Genomic DNA, 19720 nt, shown 5'->3' with positions numbered 1-19720 from the left:
TTTTCCACAACCTTTGAAATAAACCTAGGGCCACTCATGAGTAAAACGCGCACAATCTGCCGTTATATCAGCATCCGTGCTTTTCTCTAGGATACTGTATATTTCACTGAAAAAAGGGGTTTTAAAACCTGAAAGGCACTTGCACTAGGCATAATAATCTGATTCCCAATCACAATGACATCAGAAATCTTTAATACTGGATACTATGGAACCCATATTGGCTACTTTATTATCTAAGGCACTGAGCAAATGTAGAACTGCATAAAGGTTGTTGGTTCAATGCCCAGGATCTCCAGTTGGAAATGTTGGACTAACACACTGTGAAGGTCTTAGTTGGCAATGTACCGTATCCCAAAAATTGCTGTGCCTTGCAAAAAAAAAAAAAAAAAGATTGATGTTAGCTTTATTTTTTAGATTTGAACTTAAATGCAGCTAAACTGGCCAAGGATTTGACCGGAGAGAACAGGACAGATGAAAAGCATAAGATAGTATTTTGGAACATTGAGTAAAATAAACTAAGGAGTCACTATTTTGACAACAAGAGAGGAGCCTCCCACTTACATCAACTCATAATGATCTTAAAAGTAATTTGTAGACGTCTGTAGTAATTGGTGAGGCATGACTATTAACTTGCAACACACAGGCCCTCTGAGTATACGCAATTCTTTGGAAACCTATCCACATTGTACTTTAGGGATTCAGCCAAGCAGTCATTTAAATAATTGTATGTTTAGTCTGCATACCTGATGGATGAATGCTTAATGTCAAAATACACGTTTTTCAAAACACCTTTTTATTAATCCTTGGCTATCCTTGGCATCAATAATGCTCAGTTGCTTTGCATTAACTATTTCTATTTCATTATGCATGCTAGACAAACATAAGGTAAAAATATTATAGGGGCCTGTATAATTAGGTATAATTATATGTATTTCTCACAATTGCCTGACGAACAAACACATTAAAACTGTTATCTATGCATGCTGAAATATCAAAAATGTAAGTAAAAAGTTTTTTTAATACAGCATTTTGTACTTGTGGCTTTATTGCATACTTTGCTTTCTTTGGTAGAAGGACTCTGGGGAGTGTACAAAGAATATGGACAATTATAGCTTAAGTTAGACATGTTACGACCAAGACAACTTACATATGAAAGGTTTGACAGTACTGTGAATGTGCTTGTGTTGCTTGAGCCCTGATGAGGTGGCAAAGGTTTTGCCACAGTCAGGGCACGCATGCGCCCGAGCTCCGACGTGCTGGGAACGGATGTGCCGCTGGAGATTGCTGGGGTCAGTGAATACCTGCAGGGAAATGAAAAAACAAGATTTTACAAAACTACAAGAACATTTGCAGAGTGCAGCATTTTCACAGTGAGCCAAGTGTTTTCTGACCATATGCATCAAACACAATGAATGGCTCATACACAAACTTAACTAAAGGTAACAAGAATACACTTTACAGTCCTTACTTAGATTAGCTAAATTGTTCATTGGTAAAGGTGAAAGTACAGCTCAACCCCCTTATAACGCTGTGCTTGGGGTCCAAAGAATCACATTGCGCTATAAGCAGATCGCGTTAGAAATAATGTACAATTGTATGCATTGTACAATAGAGTATTTAAGATACCAATAATCGTGTTGTAAAGTATTCATAAATACGAAAATTGGGAGCAACGCTTGCATCGTGTTATAAGCGGATTCGCGTAGTAACGGATCGCGCTATAATGGGGTTGAGCTGTATACTGCTCTGTGAGAAAACCGGTTTTGGATTTCATTATATTTAATTATGTAATTTTAAGTGCGCTTTCAACATTTATATTGTTGTGACATTTAAATTCCCTACAAATAAAGCTCGTTCTCCTTCTCTGAATCTGAAGTGTCACAGGAATATAGATATATACAGTAATTGTTAAATGTTTAATGATTTTTAGGTCAAAAATTGTATTTTAATGGACCAGTTCAGATGGCAGAGAGGAGATTCTATGACACAAATGCTAAAGTGAGGGACTGTTCTTCATCGAGTTCCACTTATTCCAGGGGAGTTCACCAAGGTACGTTGCGGGATAACGCACTTGATCCACAGTTAACTGCCATTGACTTGACTGGCGGGTTTAACTCCGGATTGGGTGTCATCTTAGCCCACAATAGACGTTAGTCAATCATTCCCCCTAGTACAGTGTTCCCCAACTCCAGTCCTCAAGTACCCCCGACTCAGCCACTTGTGCTGAAGCAGTGATATAATGAAAACCTGAACTGCTGGGTGAACTTGAGGGCTGGAGTTGGGAAACACTGCCCTAGTAAGCAAGAATTATACTGCATCCTTTTTCAAAACACGAGTAAAATGAAAAGCTCAGTCTGTGAATGCTGTCTTGTGTATTCATTTCTAATATACCACATTTATCTTAAGAGATTCATTTACGGTTTTAGATTTAGTCTGGATACATTTGACAGGATACAATACATATGGATCACAACTGACACAAATAGTGTTTGTCTCAATTGTGCATGCACTAAAAGAATTTTACTACTGTAAAGCAGAATAATATATATATATATATATATATATATATATATATATATATGTCACTTTGTGCCAATAAAGTAGCCCTTTTTGCAAAACACATAATTTTAGTTTTTATCTAGTTTTAGTGCAAAGTGGCTGTCATAAAAAATGGCATAATTTTTTTTAAAGAATAGTACAAACAACAAATTATTTTAGCACAAAAAAAACCTTTAAATATTGTTTTTAAGTGACTTTTGCCATTTAAAATAATCATAAAGTATAACACACACCTAAAGTACATGTCACAAAGCTTCTGGGAGCTGTGCCCCCTTTGTCACCTGACAAAGGGAAGCACGCTCCCTGAAACGTTGTGCTTGTAACTGTGTGTGATGCTACAATACATGTTACTATGTCATAACACTGACGTCTACTTTAGGTGTGTGCGATTCCGCTTCAGTGTTGTTGTTGCAGTTCAAATATATGGGTAATCTGGGATGGAGATCACTTGGGAACCACGGCTCGTTCTGAAAAGGACATATGTGAAATACAGATCATTCTGAGTGTGAACCTTTAATTATACGTAGATGGCTATCACAATATACAACTGATGAACACAAAGAAACATAACTTGCACAGTACCTTTACACAGTTTTCGCATTCGAATCGCTTGCCACTGTCATGTGACATCTGGTGACGAATCAGGTTGGATTTCCAGTTGAAGGCCTTGGGGCACTGGTCACATTTGTACTCCCGCTCTTCAGTGTGAATGATCATATGCTGTTCCAAACTGAAAGCGAGACAGTTTGGCCAAACGTGAGCAGGGGTCAGAGTACAACAACTTTATCTGCTACACTACACATTTATGGTAATAAGGAGAAAGTGCATGCATGTTGCTGTTATATTGGAATTTATGAAACTGTCACAGTTTTTGTGTCTACACTTACTCGAAGGCAGCAAGATGCATTTGACATGCAACACAGCCTTATTGAAAATGGTGTCATAATTACTGCATGAAAGGACTAAAGCAATTCATTGGAGCTTATTATTAACACAAACATGTAACAACAGACGGTCAATAGCCGTTTCTGTCTATTAAACAGTAGAGTTGCTTTCTAAATAAACACTTCTTATCCTGTTATTTACTGCTGCAGACAGGGAAACCGTTATCTTCTGGAAAATAAGTGCCATAATTTGACCCAGAGCAACACACAAAGGGTCAAGATGTCAAGTATGTTTGAGATTGAGAAGGGCAATTGAGGAAAAAGACTTACATCTAATCGGAATGACTTATTGCATGTAGTTAAACTAGGAATATAAAATAGTCAGAGTTGTGTTGAGGAAAAGCTCAGGAAAGTTTTTCTAGCTACACTCATTAGTGTTCATAGTTTTATTTGAATAAAAAAAACTATTCTGTGCGTCATTATAAATATATATGTATGTCAACATTTGATTACAATATTAATTTAATTTATGTTTTTTTTCCGCATGAACCAAAATATGCTTTGGACAAATATAAGGGGCATTATGCAGCATTATCGTAGGGTAGTAATGTTGAGACCATAGTTAATGGCTCGCAACCGATACCAGACTGCTGGTGTCAATCACAAGCTTCTCCCAGGTAAACTATAGGATGATTTCTGATTGTATGGTGTAGGAAGTCAGGCTAAGGTGCATCCTCAACAAGATTACCTGCTGATTGTCTTTATCTCGAATATCAGCTAAGTACCAGATGTTTGGTTGGTACATCTGAGGTGCCTTTTCATGATGCCATCTCCTCTCTTTTATCCACAAAGTTGCCAGGAAAGTAGTACTGCTAAATAGTACTATATCATGAATCCTATCATGAATGAGCCCCACCAGAATAGGAAAGAGATCACTGACTCACTGCATGATCCAAATAATCTCAGCTACTAGAGAAGGTTCTTTTGTTTGGAGAATAAGATTCCCACCCTAAGAATATACCTGATCCATTATCCAATTGTGTGCACTTGCTTCCAGGTTAAATTACCTATTAGAACATGTTTAAATCTAACCTTGGTTTCTGCTGCGTGTGACATGAAAGCATTGTACAGCAAATACTTTGGAATGCATTTGACGATAAGGCGATATAACACCAGCACCTTCACTTTATCTCATCAGAGGAATAAAAAACAAAAGATGTAACCCATTCAGTAATGTGCTGCTGTTAACGGAGTTTTAAAATGTTTCCACTAGTATAACCTTATATTACCACATAACAAAATTGGACAAGAACTTCTAGCAATCACAATTATACTCCGCTCTAAAAATCTTCAATGTCATAAATGGTATATTGCAAGTTTACAGGTTAGACAAATGCACATTTTCTGTACAACCTTACCAGGGAGATACTGGATTTTTTTTGACCAATAACTTCTGCGTTATATAATAAACTCAAACAAGAACATAGTCAATACACCTTCAATAATATCAGAGACTACAGTTACTCAAGCTGCATAGACTCTGTACAGTAATGTAGGCAACACCTTGAAAGCATCTCTCCCATACTTTGAGTGATTGAAAGGAAACATAGTAAAAAGTTGACATTGGTACTATACATACTTAAGGATAATGACCTCTTACCTATTTTGTTGGCAATCCGACTATTCTGAAATTCCCATCTTTTTTTAAAGACTATGGGCCTCATGATATAATCAGAGATAAGCCCCTTATCACCAGTTTATCACCAAAAAAGCCTACAGCGATTCAGTAAGCCCCGATAAGTGCAAAAATGGGCTCTCTTTTTTTGCTGAGGAAAAAAATAAATAGAAAACGCCAAATGCGCGGCGAGAAGCCACTTATCGCCAGATTCTCAAACTCGCTCAATTCTAGTAGCCCCGATCAGCTTATCAAGGCTGGTCACTGCTCTAGAATGGAGATTTCGTCTCCAAATCGTCCCGCCACAAAAAGTTTGCAAGAAGGTTGTGAGATGCGGCGAGACGGCACTTAGAAAAAAAATGCATTTTTCCGGTATTGGATTGATGCTGGGAGACTCCGGAGCTGATATCCATTAATATCAGCACCGGAGACACCTGGCATGAATCAGATGCATGAAAAATGCATTTACAGGCAACTTCATTACCGTAGCGTCTAACCGCTAAGCCAATGAAGGGGTTAACCAGCAGTACCATGCTTATTGTGGGTAGCTGGGGTGGGTGAAGGGGGTATTTGGCCCTTGGTGGGGCTTGCAAGTGGACTTAACCCCAACCGCTAAGGTAATGAAGGGGTTAACCCCTCTCACTACCCACCCGGTAGGCCTAAACACCCATCCTTGGGGCAAATACCCCCTTCACCCACCACCGCTACCCACAATAAAAAAATACATACAGCCCTAGTAGCCACCTCCTAGGCCACCAAAAACCATTACAATATTTAATAAACAACAATACACAACCCATCCACCCTGTGCCCCCACATAAAACCATTACTTATTTTTTTAGACACAGGATTAATACCACAGGCCGACGGGTGTCCGTGGGCCCCACGGGGCACCCCTGGTGGTTACCACAGGTGTCTGGGGGCCCTCGGGTGGTCCCTGCTAGGCTCTGTGGGCCTCCAGGTGGTCCCCGCGGGTGTCTGTGGGCCCCAACAGGTTCGACAGGTGGTCCATTTGGGTGTCTGAGGGCCCTCGGGTGGTTCCCACGGGTATCTGTGGGCTCTCGGTGGTCTATGCGGGTGTCCGGGGGCTACCAAACACATACAGTACAGTAATGTGCAAAATAACTATTATCCAGATAAGAATACTAGATTATTTGCCCATTATTAAACACAACATTAGCCAGGCAGCATAAATAAAGTAAATATAATCCATTCTACTTACCCCTGCCAACATGAAGGGTGTCCTCGTCAGCATACTGCAGGGCCATGCCCTCTGATGCCAGCAACAATACATAAAAAAAATACAATCTAATTGGCCCTAACCCCTTAATCACCTTAGCGGTTAGTAACCGCTATAGTAATTAAGGGGTTAACCCACCCTCCCCCACTACCCACCCGGGAGGCCTAACCACCCACCCCAGACCCACTATGCCTACCCTGTACCCATTGAGTGGCATAGTAGTACATCATACCCATATAATATGGACATGATAAGCTACTATAGCAGTCAATGGTCACCCGAATACAAAAGCATGAATGCCCAAAATACACAATAATAAAAGAGATACAACAAGCACCTAAACACCCAGAAAACAAAATTAAAAGCACTAGCCAACCAAGCAATTAACTAAATAAAACCACTAGCCAATCAATTAAAGAAATAAAACCACTAGGCATTCAATAAAATAATTAAAACCCCCATGCAATCAATTACATAAATCATACCACTAGCCACAAAATATACATTTAATACCTAAAAGCAGTAACCAACACAACAATTAATTCATACAACCACTAGGCAACACATTAATTAAAACCAGTAGCTACCAAAATACATCATTAAATAAAATCGCTAACCTGTAAAAATAAAAAACAAGCCATCACAATTTAAATTGCTTCCCGAGATACAGGCCCTGTTATGGGGTGCCGGTATCTCCTATGCATGTAAATGTCCCGCGTCACGTGACTGGGATATTTCAATGCATAGGAGATACCGGCACCCCATCCCCGGACCTGAAATCAACACGATTCTGCTCCGTAGACCCCCTGTACATCAACACTAGTAAGAAAATTTAACTTAAAATATTTTTCTTTCGCCGATATTTGCAGAGTGAGAGAGGCGCTCTCTCTCTCTGCAGCAGAATCAACTCGCCAGGTGAGCCCTTTCAGAGGACAGATCTTGGCGCCGGCTACTCGCTATTTGTTGAAATGTTGCTATCACTGGTATTCGGGGCTTTCTGCATACCGTGATAGCAACGCTGTCAAAAATGGCGATTTATTGATTTATTATTTAAAACCCTGGCAATTTTTTCTATCAGATTTTACTGCTTGAGGACAATAGTGAGCTCCATATAATCATAACTAATCTTTCTGCTTTAATATTAGAAGAATTCTGAAAATATATGCCATCATCAACATTTAAAAGATACTCCTCGAATTGAATAATTAATTAATATATGCCCCATTTCAATATTCTGTGAGGAAACCTTCCTTTCCTGGGGGAAGATTTCTGCTCCATTCAAGTGATTGGGACTAAAATGTTCTCCAGGAGGAGGAAACAGCTTCACAGCATATTAAAAATAGGCCAAAGAAAGTGATTATATGAGCTTGGAGTGGAAGACTTACTTGACTATGACATGTATATATTTTTGTTTCATTTGATATTATTATTATTATAAATTTGTAAAGCACCAAAAATGTCCGTAACGCAGTAGAATGGGGGTACAAGGATATGTCAATGACAGAATAACATAACAAATAAGGAGAAACAAGCAGAAACAGATACAAAAGTTAATGAGGGCTCTGCTCGTGAGAGCTTACAATCTAGAGGATCATTTTTCTCCTGTTTTATGTGCATTCAAAAAGCCAATGGATCTAAGCTTGTATCATCTTTATTTGCTTAGAAAACCTGGGTCAATTGTATCAATCCTAAGAACAACTCTGTTTCATTTCAACCAAACACTAAAATGGTGGGATATTAATTATGAATTAGTTCTAGGTGCTACATGGTGTTATGTCAGTCTGTTTGAACTTTCACAGGCATTCACCTACCCCTACTTACCTGTATTTATTGGGGAACAGACGCTCACAGTCTTTACACTCATGCACTTGTTCATTATCAAAGCCTTCTTGCTTGATCTCCTCACTCAGCGACTCATATATGTGATTGACTGTGTTGCAGGCATACTTTTGGTGCCGCCTCAGATCCAGCTTAGATTGGAAGAGTTCATCACAGTCCTCACAGCGGAATGTGTGTTCCTCTGAAAATAAGAATACAGAGAAACAAATAGCCAAACGTAAGCCAAAAATACAGTGAGGTAAAGTCAATGTTTTTCTCTACAAGCTAGTAGCAATTTCCCTACCCTATTGCTTTAGTCTATATCGCCAAACTAGGGTATACTGTAGTTCAATAAACGTTCATATTATTGATGCAGAGTAGATATGATTCTTAATATATAGCTACAGTACTTGGTGCTAGGAAGTATGGAGTATCATCTACTATGTCCTAATGTTTATTTATAAAATATTTTAGCAGGAAGTAATACATTGAGAGTTACCTCTTGTTTTCAAGTATGTCCAGGGCACAAGCATGACAAGTATATGTGCATTTTAGTTTCTTTCTATTACGGTTGTGTCCTACTTGAAATTACTTTCTTAAGGGTTTCAAGCAAACAGCAGAATATATAGATGTGTTGTGCAGCAAATAGCTTTCAGAAAACATTTCTTAATAAAAGAGAAGTACAAAGATAAAACATGGATGACTTAATGCACATTATAAATTATTATCGTCAAGGTCAAACTAATTAAAAAAGGGCAGCTGTTATTAAGTTCAAAAAGGCAGCATCCTGACTGTGATGCCAAATGAAACAATTGGCTGCAAGTTGTAAATATTCCAAAAGTACAAGTTCTGTAAGAGGAACGGGATTGTCCAGCACTCCCCCTCCCAGCAATTTAGTGAACAGAAGCTTCTTAAGCCAGTTGGCTACTTTGCACTCAAAACGTCTTTCCGCAATTAAACTTTCATTCCTGTGCAAACAACTTAGAGCAAACTTTCTGCATGTAGCAAGACTCATTAACTCCCAAGGTAGACGGTAATTAGGCTTGCTGGTGTGGATTTATTGATACTGGCAAGCATGCCATGCAATGCTGGCACTTGGAAGGTTGTGATAGCAGGATTTCTGCATCTCTCTACCCCCAACAGCCTCTGTTAGCTACTGTGTTTAATTCCTGTGGCCTCAGGATTCATAATTATGAGCAATGTGATAGATTAACTTCTAGTACTGTGATGCATACGCCTATTTAAATTAAACTGAAATCTGGACATCATACATAATATGCAATATGTGATGATGTTTATTCTTGATTGGTTGAACCATAATTAAGCACGCTGGAAAAATGAAACATGATCAGTTAAAGGTATACTACATATCATTCATATTTAGAGTTTCAGTACCTAGATCTAGTGATTGTCAATGGGTTGATTTAAACAGAAAAGCTCATAATATTTGAGCAATGAACAGATTGATTTAACTATCTTCGTGAAACATCTAACTGTGTATATAGAGAACCTGGCTGATTTGCTAACAAAAGCCTGTAAGGAAAGACACATCAGCAGTTTCTTTTGTCTTCCGAATATTACTTCCCAACAGGATGTCCAGCAAAATGCACAATAATGGGAATTCCGTCCCTTAGGTGATCACTTGGGTTAAATTAAGAAGCTGGGAACCTTGAACCAATTCTATTGTGTAGCTAATAACTATTTTCAACAGCTTCTCATCTTCATGTACAAGCTCTATGCATGTATCTCTTGCAGAACTTATACCACGTTTGAAATGACTAAAACCACAGTATAATTGTATAACTCATTCAGCAGCAGGAATATTATCTATGTAATTGAAAACAGTAGAAAGGGTATGTTCGTATTTTCAAGGGGTTATTGCTCAGTTTATATTTTCTCATTTAAAACATACATATCTGCATTAGGTCCAAGGATATCTGAGATAATTATGACATTATCTTATTAGGCATGCTAAAGAAAGGTTTAATGATATCTACACATCTACCACCAGTGTCATAAAACCTGAAAGGGTTATCCACAGAGAAAACCATACAGCTCCAGTCAAGCAGATCGTTTCCAAAAGGAAACATTACTACTTTTTGTTTGCAGCTCTGCTAGAATAATAAGGACACTGTCAGTTAGAAAGGTGTCTTCAGATGCATTGACTTAGCAGACGTCAAAAAAAGCACCAGGAATTAAGTTCCCTGAAATGAATCAACTAATTGTACTTCCTTCCTCAAAATGAGATTAGAGACTAGAGATTAAAAAATGATGCAGGAAAAATGCACTTCTCAAATTCTACGCTCCTAGGTTTCATGCAGTTAAAATACAGTTGATGGTACCTAGGTTCTTTCATTCAGCACTTCTTTGAAGCACAATGCAAACTTTAGACCAAAAGAAACAGGTTACTCCTTAAATATCTTCGGGGGGGGGGGGGGGGTGGGGAACCTGCCAGTACTCTGTCTTATTTGTAAAATCTGCAGTTGCGACCATCTATCTAAAGTTCCATCAGTAACACTCAGGACAATGGAGGAATGTAGCTGAAAAATAAATCAGCTTCTAATGGCTTTCAGAAAAACCAAGGGGAAGGCAATTATGTGGCATCTACATGCTAATCTACCAGAATAAATTCTCAAAGGAGTTCAAGAGCCCTACTCAAAATTCCAGCAGAGATAAGGGGTCCTAGTGCATTTGGTTGGGGTTGGCATAAAAGATTTTTACGATAATTATCTTCATGCAGAACATTTTTGCATTTTCTTTCTTGTGCAATTCAGAGTTTAACTGAGTGAGGAAGTATTTATTTGAAATGTATAAAAAGCAATATGTTTGATATAGAATTATTTTGTCCATTGCACAATTAGGTGAAAATTAGTGAAGTAGTTTACATTTTGCAGGTAGGGAGGGGCAAATATACAATTCCTACGCGTATTTGTGAAGGCAAAACAAATGTAGTATAAAATGGTTCTTGTAGCTATATTAGTCCTAGGGAAGTGTATGTTTGTTGTGGGTTGCGATACCTTTTAACAGACCAACATGAGAGATCATCATAGGTTATAGTGTATACAGCTATTAAAACCACATAGGTCTCTTCTTCAGGTCTACATTGACAGTTATTGTTGTACTTGAAGAAGAGGCAGTGAGGTTTGAAAGCTCTGTATCGTTTAATCCATTAGGGACGCACATATAGGTCCATTTAACGGGCATCACAACCTACAATACATCTATTGCTAGAATAAATTAGATACAAATACTCAAGCAATAAAACTGGTGATCTCCAGCACATATTGTTAAATTGCTTTTCAGGTGGTTCTTGTGTATTGCAAATAAACAAAATCATGTTAAAGTTGGGATGGACGTATTGCATTCTGTTACCTACACCTGTATCCTTTCCCTCATGTGTGGTTGTCTCCTGTTTTTTGCTCTTTTAACAATCCATCTGTCCATCCTCCTCTCTCTCATTGTATTAATCCCACTCTGTGACATTTGCTTTATTTCACTGTTTTCCATCTCCCCATCTTTTATTTCCTCTGTCTCAACTATTTATCATGTCTTTTGGCATCTTTCCCTCTGAATCTCTTCACCCCTCAGCCACCCATTCTGTCAAATCAGTCTCTTCAGACTATCCAAACCTGCCAACCTGGATGGAATACATCATCAAAAGGATTTTAGAACTTGTCCAAAATGTGGAAAAATATGTTTTCTTTTGTGGGAAGCACATTCTAATATTTGCTGGAGTCCGTATGAGTAAATTCTACTTGTGTTTGATTCACTACAGGGTGATCATTTGAATTAAATAGTGCAACCAAAGTGAACACCTTCACCTTATACTCTTTACTTAATGTATGCTTGAAAACAGCAAGCAACCCCAGTTATTAGAATAGTGTTTGCTTGGGCTATTTATGATAATCACACTTACATAATACATCAGATTAGTTAACTACCTCATTTCAATTGCTCAAGTTTGCAGACCAAAATAAGAATACCCTCAAACGTGCTTTTTAACTTACACTACAGTATATGCATGCTAAATAAGAGGGACTTTTACACTAATTGTATAAGCCTGTTATACTAATACATAACAGATATCATTCCTATTGCATCATGTTAAATAAAAATAGTGAGTTCTAATGCATTCATATTTACAACTCTAAATCAGAAATAGTTAAGATAATATTAATACCTTCCTCATATACTTTTGTATAAATGGAAAGACCATTTAAGATAACCAAATACTACATCCCATGTTCATGTAGCAGTGCCATTTAAACTCCATAAACTGGAAAACGATATGAATAGTGCCAGCGTAGTGACTACAGGCAGAACACTCACATTAATCACTGGGAACTATTTAGCATGTTTCAAATACACTTGATGAATTATTGAAACAGATGCTTGTGCTGCAAACTTCAATTTGCAGGTGCAGTGCTACACCAAGTGCAAAGGTTGGAACATTTGAACACTTAAACGGGAACCTATGTAGTTAGGTAGATTGGCTAAATGTCCTGACATTGTGTGTTTTGTTCGATATGTTTAGGAATTCAAAGTAAACCCTCCTTCATTGAAATGCCTTGATGCATGTTGTACAGTGCTACAGCAAAGCCTTCAAGTACCGTATTGGCCCGAATATAGTGCTATGTTCTTCCGAAAACTGTACTCATATTATATGCGCAGCCTAACACCTTTTATTTTTCATGTAGAACACCTTCAAAACTTTAGGGTCGTATTATGTGCGAGGCCGTACTATAGGGTTGTGTTATGTGCAAGGCCATACTATAGGGTCGTGTTATGTGCGAGGCCGTACTATAGGGTCGTGTTATGTGCAAGGCCATACTATAGGGTCGTGTTATGTGCGAGGCCATACTATAGGGTCGTGTTATGTGCAAGGCCATACTATAGGGTCGTGTTATGTGCGAGGCCGTACTATAGGGTCGTGTAATGTGCAAGGCCATACTATAGGTTCGTGTTATGTGCAAGGCCGTACTATAGGTTCGTGTTATGTGCAAGGCCGTACTATAGGGTCGTGTTATGTGCAAGGCCGTACTATAGGGTCGTGTTATGTGCAAGGCCGTACTATAGAGTCGTGTTATGTGCAAGGCCATACTATAGGGTCGTGTTATGTGCAAGGCCGTACTATAGGGTCGTGTTATGTGCAAGGCCGTACTATAGGTTCGTGTTATGTGCAAGGCCGTACTATAGGTTCGTGTTATGTGCAAGGCCGTACTATAGGGTCGTGTTATGTGCAAGGCCGTACTATAGGGTCGTGTTATGTGCAAGGCCGTACTATAGGGTCGTGTTATGTGCGAGGCCGTACTATAGGGTCGTGTTATGTGCGAGGACGTACTATAGGGTCGTATTATGTTCGAGGCCGTACTATAGGGTCGTGTTATGTGCAAGGCCGTACTATATTCGGACCAATATGGTACTTTACTAAGGTACTAAAGGAGTTAGTAATAGATAAATGAACAGATAGATGGCAGTATATTGTACATACAAGTATATACATATACCTACATAAATACAAGCAGAACCTAGCGCAGGGGTGCACAACTCCAGTACTAAAGGGCCACCAACAGGTCAGGTTTTCAGAATATCCCAGCTTCAGGACAGGTGGCTCAGTCAAAGACATATTAATATAGCTCATAAAGCATACAAAGGATGTAAGGTGCTATAAACTCTCTCTGTTATCATATAACAATCGTGCCTATTAAAAGGATATAATTATTACTGAAAATGTTGGAAAAGAAATTCCACAGACAATATTGCTCCTTCATATTAGACCCTGCAGAGGGCACATAAAACGTGATCACAATGGGAAATAATTATAAGCGTCTTCACATCAATTTAGCATTAGGTCAGAATGAATACAAATAGTTAACATTGTATTTCTTATACACAAAGCCCTATTTCCAGGTGTATGGAAATGCATTATAGTGAAAAGCATGAAACTGACTTACCGTCAAGATTTGGGGGCATGTCTCCTAGGGAATAAGTTCCCTCCTTCATATAAACCAACAACTCTTCTCCTGGCTCAATGTCTTTAATAACTTTATAGAAGAGCTATAGTGTAGGAAGAAAAGGAAATGTAAAAAGGATTAGGGTTATAATTGCTATATGCCCCACATAAGCTATACTTCCAAATGAAGAAAATGATCAGTGCAAAATGTACTTTAGATTCTCGATGCATATTTAACTCTTCATATAATAATATGGATTTTTAAAAAAAAATTAAATATCATAAACTGTGTGTTTTATAACTTTATAGAACAAATAAAAAAAAATACAGGGGATACAGTGTAAGTGCCTCAAACATAAAAGAAAGGGAATCCCTGAAATAAAGAGTTTTATTATTAGCTGTTCCATTGGAATAACAACATACAGAACAACTGCAAAATGACTTTAATGCAGTAATAGTATAGTAATATGTTTTAGGTCACTGTAGTCTTAAGGGTTAAAGCAATATGCAATACTTAAAATTGAGTGTTGAAATTTTTAATGGTTGGGTATACAAGTCAAGGAGATGTTTAGTGAGAAAGAATTCTGGCAATGTTCTACTTTGGGCTGTATTCCAGTTATGGTGTTAACATGAGAAAAATACCCACTGAATACCCACTAGATCTCTCAGTGTAACAGGCAACTGTACATTAGAAAAGCACACTGACTCTTTAACATCAAATAAAAAGAGAGTCACACAATTACTTGGATCATTTACTAAATAAATTGCTGTGAGCTTAAAAGTGACAGGAGCTCTAATGTATCTGTAAAAAAACCAGAGAAAAACCTAACAGCATCTTGGCAACCCCAGACTCTTCAAAACGACATTATGGCTAATACTGAAGTGCTAGACATATGTTTCAAAGGCATACTACTCCATGTTTAACTACTTTTTCAGTAGCTTATAACTCAAATCCAGATGAGGCTTGTAAATTTTGTACCAATGACAGATTTTACTCATCATAAAATGCAGTTGTTTGTAAGTTTCCGAGACCATATTAGACCCTTCTTGGAATGTGACCGTGAGAGATAATTACTTAAGGATCGTGGCTTTCTATAGACATAGAACCGTCTAAATCTCCATATCCCCTTTGTCACAAAAAATGAGAAAGACAGAAAAATGTCTGAAACATCTGAAGGAGTCACTTGTTGTTTCCCAAGTTCATGTACCAATGTACAACTCCCATGTTAATCAAATAAAAGGTATTTCTGCCCGCAAACAATTCTGATTTCCTCCATGACCAAAAAGACCTCTGCTATCAGGAATTTATATTTAATAAAACAAAAAACTAAAAACTCCAACTTGGGGAATATCAACATATTATTGTGAAGGGGTCGTGGAAATTAATTCTGCAGTCATTTGTAGCATGAGGATTGTAGAAGAGGCTTGAATCATGGGTCTTTGATCTTATTTGTAGGAGCCGCCAGTCCTACACACCACAAAATGACAAATATCTCTCATCTCCATTTCCAGTCCTTTGACCTTAAACCGCAAATGTTACTTTAACCTGGATGTCTTTGCAACATAATCAACATTTGAGACATTTCGCTTTTTATTGTGAACTATTTATTATGGTACAGTTTCCCTAAAACCCTGATAGTAGTAAATCCGATCACATATTAACTTTGTGTTGAAAATATTCAATTTGCTATTTTTCCCTTTGAATGTTATTAACATCCTCTACACCTGCCCCATACCATTCCTATGAATGATGTTTTAAGAGTACATCCTGTATCATATTATAGTCAGAACGACAATTGGGACATGTCAGTCAATAAAACCAGCCAATCAGAAGATTTAATAAACATAATTGTAAGATCAGGATTAATACGTTTCATAGATCTGCCAAACTAATGATTGAAAATACTGCGCATTAAACCCACCAGCACTGAACATGGTACGTTATAACAAGGGCGGTGACAATGTAGGAGAGTATACCGTACATTTCATGCACCATCCTAAACTAAAAGGTGTGGGAGATATTTAACCCATTTAGTGCTGAAGAGGACTGCAAATAGATTCAAGTCCCTGCAGCACTAAAGGGATTAATGGACAGCCACATTAATGAAACGTACGGCAAATCTCTCCAAGCCTACAAAGCACTGAAAAAAAGACGTTTTACTGAAGCATTATTTTGTAGCCACAGTTTGTATGGCCCTTGGGTCCCCACTACAGTGCGGAAGAGTTTAGTATCAATATGCTTAGCTGACCACACTCAAAAGGCGTGCGCTAAAAACAAGGTTATGTGGAGATCTCCAGAGTGTGTAAACATAAGAAGCATAATAGTTTTAACGACTGATAAAGAGAAAAGCAATACGGTTTGTAAACCAAGTTTGGCAAAAATATACAGTACTGTGTTTACCAATTTGCAGAATGGTTATTAAAAGATCTTTTTTTTTTTAATGTACAAAGCACATTATTTAACACTCAGAATGTGCTGCATGGGATTTTGAGTTTTGCGAAGATTATAGTCAATACATTCGTCATTCATGCAGGATGAAAATGTTCACGTCATATTAATTTAATGCTGATGTCATCATTATGGCGACTTGGAAATGTTTCTAATTTCATGAGATGAAATCCTTCATTTGCTTAATACATTTTCCACTTTGCACCATCTCAACAGCTTTGGGAAACTCCTCGTGTTCCTTTTCAGGGAAGATTTTGATAGTATGAAAGAGTTCTGAAGAGCTCTTAATAAAGAGAACGTTCAAAAGCATTCCTTACGCCACACACCTTCTCTGCTTGTTTTCACTGAATTCACGCACCGTTTTATTCTTTTACATTTGTGATGTGATGAACAGTGAAATTACACATAGATTTTGTATATCATTTAGACTTTTAGAGGACAAAAAATACAAATATATGCACAAGACTGCACATTTTCAAATAGAAACAATATTTCCGCTGCAAAGTTTTTTGTTTCAATCTGCCTTATGATTGCCCCTGAATGTAACCACTCTTGATTGTAAACCAATTAAGAGGTTACACAATGATGATATTTAATGTAGGAACGTGAAACAAAAAAACATAAATCACACATAAAATGTTCTAATATACGATTCCTTCACCAAAATAAATCACATTTTTATTCAGGAGTTGGCAATGTTTAACTAGATCAAGAAATTGATATTTTTAATTCCCCCTACATCCACGTAAGAAATAAATGTACTGTATCTAGGTGCGACACTGACACAATAATGCTTTCTAATAATTAATCTCTTGGAGATAATTCATTCTAATTGGCACTGAGACGCTCCAAGCATGAAAACTGTTTCATATGAAAGTTCTTTTAATTATTGTGCAGGCAAAATATATCAGCAAAGCTAGAAAGAGGAGAATATTTTTTTTTTTAAAGTAGAAAAGGGGTTTCAGAACCCGGCAGTATATAAATGCGAGACATTTTATTCTCTGTATACAAATAAAATTAGGAAAGCGTGCTTATTCCGGAAAAGAGATTTTCATCCAACTTTAATTAACATGTGAGGTAAACACGATTTACAATATTTTATACCAAAACAAAGACTTATTTATAAGTGACCTTGACCATACAATCAGCATTTACTGTATAAACACTTAAAATAAATCACTCTTCTATGAGACATACAGAAGTTTGATAGGCATTTGAAACGAGTTTACTGTGAAGTAAAATGGTGCTACGTTTTAACATTAGATCTCATATCACTAAGCAGATACGGCTGTAAAAATAGGATCAGCAATCCAATGTGGGCTAATTTTACAGCCATGAGCTGCTTACTACCAGCGCTACGCAAAAATATTTAAATGACCAGTTAATTTACTCACATGCTAGTGTGTTCAGGCAAAATGACGCTCCTGTTTATCCCTGGCTGCTTAGGACTTTTCCTACCTGCTTCGTGTTGCACGTTACTTGCCATAAAATACTTTTCCTTTCTCTTATCAGTCTAACCTTTCCAGCCAAAGCATTCCGCTAAAGAACAATCAGATTCAATGGACATGCATACATTTAAAGCACGTGTCTATTAAAGATCTACGTACAGCCTCATTCTTCTAAGCCAGCATTACTTCCCTAAGATATTCCATCTGTTAATATCTACTTCTTCTATGGACTTTTGTTGGTCTATACTTCTTTTAAGATAACTATAGATTAAGTGACGCCAAATTCATAAACTAGTTACAAATGTAGCACTTTTGGTAGCATTCATATTGAAGCACGCTGCCATTTAGTACAAAAAGAATGTACACCTTTTGGGGTTTAGGGTCAAATCATTTCGTTCCTGATCTCATTCCCTTTTACATCCTCAGGGGTTCTGTTTCTTTTGTTTAAATTGTACATGGTGCAAAGAAAAAGTTATCCAAGTGCAATTGTAAATAGACAAATACTGCAAATGCAGCTTGTTTCAATCATAGCGACGTAAAGAAAGACCGATTTTAGTCGACACTTTTAATCTGTAAATATGTTACGTGAATTGCACGTGATATGATTAAAGTTACTTACATGTATATGTTTAACCTCCCTTTAACTGCTAATGAAACAATTTGTGTATTTACATATTCAAGTAAAGTGCATCAGTGTCTTTATTAGAAGGAAAATGTTTTTTAAACAGCATAGGTGAATTTTAGTGCATTTAATGCAGTTATTTAGTTAGAAGGGCAGACAATATTTGAATGCAATATGACCCCATACCCAAGACTGCATACTCAGTTTTTTTTTATGTCCACAGGAGGGCGCACTATACCCACATATTCCCTACATAGCCACACAACTAAACCTGCTTATCCCTCACTTTTCCGTACTCTGTCTAATTTATCACTAGTTACCCAACACAACTTCATTTTACCAATCTTGTAAAAGTAAAACACAACTATGAGAACCAGACAATGAGAAAACAGCAGTGCAACTGAGCATCCTAATGACAAAAGTGACCAGATCACCTGGAAATCGCACTGCCAAGTCACAGATGCAACTTTTTTTTCTCCCTGCTGCTTTTCCAAGTTCACCGAAACAAATATAACATGCACAGAAAATGGGACAACATGTGTAAAAAGTGACAAAACAAACACAAAACAGGTCTAACCTTTTTCCTCTGTGTGAGGTGCACCAGCTCAGAGACCTGACTTGTGTTTAAAGCCTTCCAGTCTGCTATCCCAGTGTCAGAGGAGTTTGTGGCAAACACCATCCTTCATGCATTAGTGACACACACAAGGCACCGTGTGTGAGTGTGTGTGTGTGTGTGTGTGCGCCAGGCCTGAAGATAGCCCCTGAACTATCCTAGTCACTGCATCTATCTCTCCCGAGGTGGGGTTTCATTGGTGATTATCCGACTCTCTCAATGGTCTGAGATCCAAGCCTCAGACACTCCCCCTAATCTCATCCGAGAGGACTGATCTCTCCAGAGACCCACCCTGCATTATGTCTGTATCAGAGGCTACAACAAGCTGCAAATCAAAAGAGGAAAGGAAGTTTTTTTTTTTTCCACTCACAAAACAGCAGCCCAAGTTTTCTAACTGTTGATATATTTTGCATTCTTCTGCAAACTGCATGGAATTAGTTTAAAGGGCCAAAGTAGAAA

General features: G+C 37.7%; 1 protein-coding gene across 7 annotated transcripts in view; it reads right to left on the bottom strand.

Moving 5' to 3' along the window:
• Positions 1-19720, bottom strand: part of PRDM16 (PR/SET domain 16) — a 621677-nt gene that overhangs the window by 33528 nt on the left and 568429 nt on the right. For 4 of the 7 annotated variants that reach the window (XM_075604889.1, XM_075604892.1, XM_075604893.1 and 1 more), the window contains 5 exons: positions 14131-14233; positions 8180-8378; positions 3142-3289; positions 2928-3026; positions 1148-1301 (listed from right to left, as the gene is read on the bottom strand). In XM_075604889.1, the coding sequence (XP_075461004.1) occupies positions 1148-1301; positions 2928-3026; positions 3142-3289; positions 8180-8378; positions 14131-14233 (703 nt within the window). Of the gene's footprint in view, positions 1-1147; positions 1302-2927; positions 3027-3141; positions 3290-8179; positions 8379-14130; positions 14234-19225; positions 19543-19720 lie in introns of those variants that run through there. The other 3 variants (XM_075604896.1, XM_075604890.1, XM_075604891.1) reach the window with 3 other exon arrangements.

This window comes from Ascaphus truei, chromosome 6, assembly GCF_040206685.1.
Source record: "Ascaphus truei isolate aAscTru1 chromosome 6, aAscTru1.hap1, whole genome shotgun sequence".
In the NCBI taxonomy this organism is placed as follows: domain Eukaryota; kingdom Metazoa; phylum Chordata; class Amphibia; order Anura; family Ascaphidae; genus Ascaphus; species Ascaphus truei.
The sequence above is the reverse complement of the archived record's forward strand: the minus strand, read 5'-3'. Positions and strand labels throughout refer to the sequence as shown.